Source organism: Geospiza fortis, unplaced genomic scaffold (assembly GCF_000277835.1).
Source record: "Geospiza fortis unplaced genomic scaffold, GeoFor_1.0 scaffold428, whole genome shotgun sequence".
In the NCBI taxonomy this organism is placed as follows: domain Eukaryota; kingdom Metazoa; phylum Chordata; class Aves; order Passeriformes; family Thraupidae; genus Geospiza; species Geospiza fortis.
The window spans coordinates 2,425,407-2,434,668 of record NW_005054409.1 but is presented as its reverse complement, the minus strand read 5'-3'; the positions used below and the strand labels follow the sequence as shown (position 1 = coordinate 2,434,668).

Below are 9,262 nucleotides of genomic sequence, written 5' to 3'. Positions count from 1 at the left end.
GGGCCCCTTCCAGCCACGAGCTTCTCACCAACTGGCAGAACCAGTGGGAGGTTTTTTCCACATCCAAGTAGGAGCCAGTGCAGAGTGTCTTTAAGAGGCTGCACTTCTGCTTCCGCCACAGCCCCTTCCACGACTGGTGCAAGAAGCACAAGGCCTCCTCTCCCAGCTTCTCATTCTCGCACGTGCACACCAGCTCCACACGGACACTGAAGGTCCTTGCTGCCACCTCCCCTGCACTGTTCAGCTCCAGGTGGAAGGTGTGCCCTGGTGGGGGATTCAGTGGGACCAGCACATGGTACACCCCATCCCAGTCACAGGGACTCCAACCCTCAAAGGCACTGCCCACCCCAATGGCTTCTTGAGGCACTGGGTAGAAGCTATGGCGCACACTGTCCACAAAGACACGAGTCAAGCTGTCCATCAGCTCAGCTATCACTGAGCAGCCTCTCTCCAGGTCCTCCACAGGCCACTCTATGCGGTCCACTAAAAGGATGCCTTGCTCATTCCCAGCATCTCTGGTCCTTTCTCCGTCTTCCTTTCCACCACTGCTGCTTTTTTCCTTGCCACCATCATGGTCTTCTTTTTCCCTGCTTCTCTGTTCACTGGCAGCGCTGCTCTCCTGCACCTTCACCTCCGTGTATTCTTCCTGTCCATCTACTCTTTCTTCACCTTCGCTTATACCATTGCCGCTGGCCTCACAGCTCCTTCTCCTGCAGCTAAACCACAGGCCCAAAAAGAACCCAGAATGGCCACTGCTGAAGGGCACCAAAGAGCATGGCTTCCCAGCCCTCGTCGGGCTGCTCCAGCTCCTGCAGCAGCCGAGCCATCTGGTGGTCCAGCAGCTCCTGACGCTCCTTCATTTGCCTGTGCGTTGCCTCATCCAGCCCATCCCCAGCCGGCTGGGGGTACTGGATCAGGCTTTGCACGAGCACGAACAGCAATGGCAGTAAAGCCATGGTCCACTCGCCCAGGCTCTACTGGGGCAGCAGCACCCGCTGTGGCCTTTTATACCCGTCCCCATTGTGACACGGCCTCTATGATGTCACAGAACCCAGAGCGCATCACAGGGCACATCACAGCCCCGCCCGCCCTCTCCAGCCCCGTCAGGGAACTCATCATGGCCCTGGGCACCCAAAGCCCCAACAGACACCATGTGCAGACCCATCACTTGGGAACCTGGGAACCCCAGAGCTTCCCTTGACAAAGCAGGCACAAGGACCCTCACACACAACTCTTGTCAAATATAAATTTGGGTGACATGACCCATGGATGTTCTCGATATACAAGTGTAGGCTTTTAGTTAATACTGGTGGGGGACATGTTTTATTATTAGTATTTATACTTATTAGTTTTGGAGCAGGATGTCATGTACCCTAATGCTCTGTTACAGATTTAGTGAGAAGTCTTTCTGAACGAAATCCAGGTTGCTTGGATGATGCACAGGAAGATTTAATACCATCCCATAAAGGCCAAATAACTAATTTCAAACTTTTGGTGCCTTCAATAACCTCTTAGCTCTCAAAGTCTATGGTTCAACACCGTGTGAAATTCTGGTATAGCCAGGATTTTCAGAAAGTAGAATGTCTCTTTTTTCAAATTTTGCAAATATGTACCTCTGTCACTCCCATCATCTTAAAAATTGTCTCACCCAAACAGATTTAGTCAATCTTTCTGACTGATACAGGAACTTCTGTCTCTTTCTTCTATCTCTTTCTGTATTTATCTCCAAAGGACTGTGAATACAGGAGGGATTATATTCCTCAGCTCTTCTTTGGGTAATTAATCTATAAACAGAACTGCAGAAATGGGGAGGGAGGAAAGGGAAACAGGATGTGACCTGAGAACCTGAACAGTGACCACAGATGTCCACTGCTACACTGACTGATGTCAGGTGGATCACACCATCCTATAATACCTGGAATGAGAACAATATTGGGGTTGCTGAAACTGCTCTGAATTGGATTTGCTTAACAGATGTCATTAGTAAAAAGCAGTCAAAGAAACAGTTTTGAACCCTCCTTCGAGCTGATGCCATTTATCATGTATCTTCCCCTGTTCTTCTAGGGAAACTGTTTTTGATGCTGTCCCATCCTTCTTTTTACAAGGGAGCAAAAATTATTTGCCAAGTATCACTCTTTCAGTTTTGTTTCCTCTCATTTTCCAAGATTTAATGAAGTGAACACTCAGCAGAATAGTTCTGTATTTTTTGAACACAATTCTTCTTTTATCCAGCTGAGGCCCTTCTGTGACTATGAAGACACAAAAAATGTAGTGAGCTACAGTTTACACTTAAAAGGTTGATATGGGTCAGTTCTCCAAGGTTATTCTTAGTTCAACTGCTATGTAAACTGTTGATGTCAATGACTGGAAGCTGCTCTCCAGGACATTATATATATATGATAATTATATGACAGAAAATGCAACATATAGTTGGATCTGACCTTCAAGTTCACTAGCTTAAAAAAAGAAAAAAATGTCTGTAAGAAATTTTCTGGTTTTCCTATTACTAAATGCCTTCACATTTATATTTAGTTTACTGCATATACAAGAGACTTTCCTTGCATGGACAGCAGTGCCCATCCATCGTCAAGCTAGGGTATATTTTAAGTCTCAATGATCACTGACTCCAGAAAGCATTTTTGAGACAAAACAGGCAAAGTCTTTTGCGTAACTATGCAATCTTCCAGTAGTAGAGTCTTCACTCTCACACAAACACTTCATGTTTTTCTGCAAAGGAATCTGAGATAGATTTTTCTGAGAAATAACAAACCATCAAAAATTAATTAAATAACAAACAAGAGGAAAACACCACTACTTCACTCAGCACATTTTCCTTGATTTTCATAAGCATTCAGATTTACAGCTGCTGGTACTACCACAGGAGCAGGGTTTTCTCTGCTTTTACTTCCTCTTCCAGCAGAGCAAGCACAGCTGCAAAATGCAAACTCATTTCTAGGCTCTCTTACATATCACCAGTTTACCACATTCCAACCAGTCATAGTTGTGCAACACCCCATCAGGGTACTGGGATTACTGCAGTGTCACAGACAGTTTAAGTGAGGCTCAAGGAGCTGTACAGCTTTAACTATGTTTTATATGGATAATTAAATGATGCATGACATGGAAATAAGCCAGCTGTACTGAAACTTAGCAAACTAACTGCTCTGATGCAACAGTCAAGCATCTCATCAGTTATAAAATGAAACAGGTTTAAAGCAAAAACAATACAGAGAACAGAATGCCTGACGCTGTAAAGTAGCATGTTCAAAGGACCATTTTTGAACATTAAGCAAGTGTACTCATCCAGTCAAATTTTCAAAAGAATTCCTGGCACCAAAATGTTCTCTGTTTGCTTTTTCACCATGTTTAAAGAATGGATCACTCTTAGGGGGAAGAAAATCCTGTGTGCAAAACACTGCATGAAACTAAACAATCCTTAAACGTGGCTAATTTCCATGTGGAGCTGATGATTTAGCACTGTCATCCTTCAGCAGAGGAGAAAGAACTGCCTGTCTTTAGTTTACTTATGTAAGATGAAAAAAGTGAGGAGTGTGAATTTGATCTTGCTTCAATTTACTTCAGTGGCCAAACACTTGCCATGACTTCAGCGGGAGTGAGACTGCATCTTAATTCATTCAATGTGGAGAAAAACAAATCAGCTGAGAATAATGCTCTTGTTTATTAGATTTAAATTACTACCATAGTTGTTTTTAACAGTGCTAAGTAAATTCTGTTTTAAAAGCCAAAGGTTACCTTCAGGCATGCTTTTCCCTATGTATTGTGTCACAATGCAGGATTCCTGATCATCTGACCACGTCACCACCGTTCACCGCAAGCAAGGCTTGCTCTGGGGCATGGCCACATTCCCACACAGGAATGATATATGTTTGTGGATGTCACTGGTGCCAACATTCAAATCTGGGCTGGAGCATCCCCCTCAGCCAATAAACCAGGGTGCACACTTTTGTAAATAAATGCATTCACTGAGAACAAAGATTACACTAACTAAGATGTCCATGAAAAGCAGCAAAGTAAATCAAATCAATAGGGTTAAATTTGCAATTAGGAATCTGCATTTCTGCACGGAAATTTTAGGATAGCCACAAATCGAAAAATGTTTAATTTTTGGTTTCCTTTCCTTAGAAAGCAATCAACCTTCTGGTTTGGCTGTGCTCTACTCCTCCTTATAAAGCAGAACCCAGAGAAACACTCAGAAAATATGTACGCAAGTACCTCTCAATTAATTAAAAAAAGATTATTACTCAGAAGATTGATAGAAACAAGACTGTCTACACTGTATGAATTAAACATATATGAATTAGGACACAGACCCTTCCATTCTTTCCATTCATTCCATGCTGTCCTGAAAGTGACATTTATGAATGAGATTGGTATATGAAAACCTTCTGCATCTGCTCTAGAGGTTGGAATGAGGCTGTTAAATGAGCAGCAGAAAACAAGGATGTGCTGCTTAGGGAAGCTGAACGTCACTTCTGTGTTTGAGGAGTTCTGCAGTTTGGATGAAGGGCACAGGTTATCTCCAGCTGCATGAAAATTAGTGATAAATACACACTGTTTCTCTTAGACAGAAAGCAGTGCTATACAAAGAGTATTAAAATAATGGATATTACTCAAAAATCATCCCCTGGTTTTCTAAAGATGGCAATCTTCTATTAGAAGATAGTTTGTTACCTCCTTCATATATTAAATCTATAACAATAATAAAAGCACCTCAAACTTGTAGAAGTATCTAAGAAACATAGATTAAGTAAGGTCTATGCAGCGAGAACATCCTAAAAACATCACAAGAGCAGTGACAACTTCTAGGATACTAATGACATGAACAAATATCTAGAAGTTAAGTCTAAGTGAAGAAGAGAATTTTTCAACTAATGGATCAGGGAAGATGTGGGAATAAAGGATGAGGTGTGATTAAAGATCACAGTGTATTATATTAACACAGGAGGAGAATATATGACTTTGATTCTGTATTATAGCATATTTCAATTGAATTGTGTGTAGTTTTAGATTTATACAGTCACAATTTTTTAGAACACATTTTTAGACTGGGGCACACAATAAAGAAAATCCATCATATGATATTGCATCAATCCCCACATCACTCACTGGAATATCTTAACATTTCCAGCATAGATTCCCAGTTCTTAAGATGAAAACCCAGAGAAGATGAAAACCTGTAACCGCCATTAAGAGAAGGTCTAAAATTTTAATTGTTGTCTGAACACAAAGGAGCTGTGACATGCTGTGGTTTCTTGAAGCACTCCTGCAGTTATCCTGACGTATCTTTAACTATGCCACCCTCTCCCTCTTCCCCATCCACCACCGACTGATGCAGCTGGGAGATTCAGTAACTGCAGAGCAAAATCTTGCTTACTTTTAGCTCTCCTGCCCCAGCAAATGCTCAGCTCTTCTAGAAGATGGACCTATGCCATAAACACACTGTACCTTGAAAGGAATGAAACCTTCCCTTCAAAGACATGCATGTGAGTAGGTTTTTGGAGCTGCCGGTGTGGCCATTTTTCATCTGTTTTCCACAAAGAAGGGAAAGAACCCTGTATTCTCCTCCTCATGATATTTCAAGTCTTAATTTCAAAGAACAGAGATGCCAGGACTTGTCAATGACATGACTAACAATTTTACGAGAACTGGCAAGACAGTTCATTTCTCCTACATCTTACTCACAGAAACCGTGGAATTACTTTGTCTGAAACACTTGGGGGAAGGAAGGTAGACTTAATTCTGACAACTTTATTAAATATTCAGTACATCTGACATCCTGTTATCAACAGCAAAAATATGGTTTAATTATGATAAGCCATACTGGCATCATTTACAATACATCAGTGTGAAAAAACAGCAGTGAATATTTTCTTGTTCCATGTGGAAAAATACACACCTTCCACCCTCCCAAAAAAGTAAGACAAGGCACAATAAATTCTCATAATTCTCTTTCTTCTGGCTTTTGAATTCCATCACAGCCGTCCAAATTAAGATTTATGCGCTATTTTGCATCTGTATCTGTTGTTGATTTTCCCCCCCTACAGGGACATAGGTGGATAAGTTTGGACAGGAAACGGTATCCCTCAAGCCAAACTGAAAGGTTTATAAAGTTGCTAATAAAAGTTTGGGTCAGGTCCTAAGCATCAATCATCTGCTCATTGTCTTTTTAAACGAGCTCAGGCATTTTCCCAACCGCTCCCAGCAGGTCTCTGCCACTATTTCAAACTAAGATTTCAGCCATTTCTTTTTTCCCTGTGTTGACCTCGATAATTTTTCTTTCTCCCGCTCTTTACCTGCCAAAAGCATCCATCAGGATTTTGCCAAAGGCTATCTGCTTTTGAAGTTGAGAGGAATTCACTAATCGTGAGTGTCAAATCCACAATAAATGCTATTGCCATATGGTATATGCTGCTTTTGGGAATTATCTCAAAAGGCCTAGCTGTGAGAAGGCTGGCTGTATATTAGGAGGGTTTTACTGCTAACTTTCATAACTCATGTCATGTTTTCAGTTTCTGTATTCATTGGCTTCATTGAGTGCAACTGTTTCCTGAATTTATAAAAATGTTGTCAAGATCCCTTGATCTCGCTTCCTCCTCTCTCACACAAACACATCCAAACACATCTATAGAGAGTGGAATAGCATGCACAGTGGCATGCAAATCTAGCAAAAGAGAAGCTTGTAAATAAATAGCACGTCATTCTGCTTACTCAATAAATTCCTCTGGGTGTTAAACTCATGATAAACGTATCATAAGCCCTGATGAAGGCTTTACAGCCTGCCCCATCACACCATCCTGAGTGCAATTCTGCGAGGCATAGGAAGACATAAGTTTGAAAAACAGAGCAGAAATAGCTCCCATAAGGGCAGGGCGCTGACACAGTTGAAACATAACTAACTGGAGAGCATTTGCTTTAGCTAAAGAAGACAGCATTGCTGACACATCTCTGTGCCTATGGAGGTGTACTCTGCATTCAAAGGAATGAGAAATCCACCTTCTTTTAAAAATTGTCCATTAATACATAAATATGTCCGTGTTGAAATTCCCCAGATGGTACCATTCTCAACAAGAACTACACGCAAGACTAAGAAATTCCACAGAGAAACATGCTTTTATGATCCAAAGAGGCAAGGACAAAGAAAACCACATATGCAGAGTTTAACATACCAACATAGTGATAGAAGAAGAATTACAAAAATAAATGTCAGCCCCCTTGAAACACTTGAGGCGGCTCTCTTGACTTTCTCTGATGCTCTAGGAAGGTGTGAATGTCCTCCATGTCTCACAAATCCCCACCAGCCACATGGAAATGTCTCCAATGCATCTCTGAGTGTTTTAAGTACCCCTCCCCTCTAGTTTATGTAGTCTGTTAATATCCTCTTGGAGCAAACAGAAATAATAGTTTAAAAAGACAATTATATTTCAGAAACATGTGCCTCTACATGACAAAAGCCCCCCAGAATTTAATACCATCCCTAGGCAGAATTCATCCATCCTTAAGGCTTTTATTAGGTATTTCTGGGACTGTGTTTGGCTTTCCTGCTAATACAAATTAACTGCTGGCAACATCACATCAAAACAAAAGCAGCAGAATCAGAAAAAAATACTGAAAAGTTTACCTTTATAGGAAAGCTTCAGTCTTGGGATATTTTGTTTTGATGTTCCAGTGACTGGAAGGAACAGCATCACTAAAGACAGCAGGCTGCAGGCATGTGGCACTTGCAAAGCTCTCATTCTGCTCCCTTCTTCTGTATCTTCTTTTGCACTACAGTGAAGTATCTCCCCACTTTTCAAACAACCCAAGTTTTATCTGGAAGAAAAAAAGGCAAACATCTGTAGACCTGCATTACTGCATAAATAATAATTCTGTAAGCAAGCCAGACCTATCTTTAAAGAGTAGCTAATTTAATTTCTTTGCTATAAAAGTATTTCTCTCCAGTAAAAGTAAAAATGTTTTGTTTCTTTAATACTAAATTTACACATTTTGACATAGGAAAAATATGTAAACTTTTCAAACACCAGTGTCTAGCACAGCTAAAGTTCAAGCACAAATTAAATTAATGCAGTATCCACAAAAAGAACATTTGCCATTCAAAAGTGACCACGCAACTTGTTAGTTCATACCAGTCCACTGGATATCTTAATGTTTTATAACTCTTTTTTATCTCAGTACAACAGCTATTTTATGTTTATGCTATGACTAGAATGAACTGTAGTGTCTCAGATGCCATGGGGGTACAGGCAGAGTTAACAATGAGTACATACCCATCAAAACTTTCATAAATAAACTAAGAAAACTGGATGGAACAAGCAGTTGTGTTTAATTTTAATAGAAAAAAACAGTCAATGCAGATGATGTATTTAGAAGTGCTTTCAGTATGATATTTCCAGCAGAATAACTGCAACTCATCCACCAAAATGTCCTATAAACTTTAATGAATGTTTCAGGCTGGGGTCAATAGGCTGATATGAGATTTTGTTAGCACAGTGTGCAACTAAGCCAGCTTTGCAGCACTTTTCACTTAATAAGTGTCATTCATATTCCATAAATCTTAAAGTGTTTTACAAATGAAAGCAATTATCACTGTCCTTATTTTCCCTATGCAAAAACAGAACCATAAAGCTGCAGTGAACCTATTTCCTCAAGGTCACACAGCACAGTAGTTGAAAAGAAAACAGCAACAGCAATCCTGGTGTCCTTTGCACCCAGCTATCAAGGATCCCTTTTGCCCAATAACTCCACTTTTGCACATGAAATTATTTTAAATAGCGTCTTGAGTTCTGAAGGCAAAACTTGATGGTTACTAAATCACAGACATCAGAGTATGAAAATACTTGTAAGACCAGATACTTCGTCCTGCAAGTGCATGATGCTAGAGGTCAAGGGGGACAGCTGGTGAAATGACAAATATCAGTGTTTGAGTAATGCTGTAAAACCAAGGAGTAAAGAAATGTTATGGTTAGTCAAGAGATTAATGGCTCATGATTTACCATGAAAATTCTTTTCTGAAAGGTACTGGAACTGCCTGATTAAAAGAGCAATCTAGCGCCCACATCAGCCAGCACTTGCAAAGACATCAAAGGAGAGGTTCCTTACAAGCCCATGAGATGCAACACAGCTTGGGGCCCCTTGTCTGGCATTCAAGCTCCTGCAGCACTGGGTCAGGCAACTCTGAGCTACAGCAGCACCCAGAACCAATTCAGCACCTCCTGATGCAGGCAGTTCATCCTTCCTGGCATGA

General features: G+C 40.8%; 1 protein-coding gene across 2 annotated transcripts in view; it reads right to left on the bottom strand.

The window, feature by feature from the left end:
- SEMA3D (semaphorin 3D) overlaps window positions 1–9,262 on the bottom strand; it is a 137,593-nt gene that overhangs the window by 88,034 nt on the left and 40,297 nt on the right. For both annotated transcript variants that reach the window (XM_031061313.1, XM_005426293.3), the window contains exon 2: window positions 7,640–7,830. In XM_031061313.1, coding sequence (XP_030917173.1) covers window positions 7,640–7,754 — 115 coding nt within the window. In that variant the 5' untranslated portion in view covers window positions 7,755–7,830. The remainder of the gene's footprint in view (window positions 1–7,639; window positions 7,831–9,262) is intronic.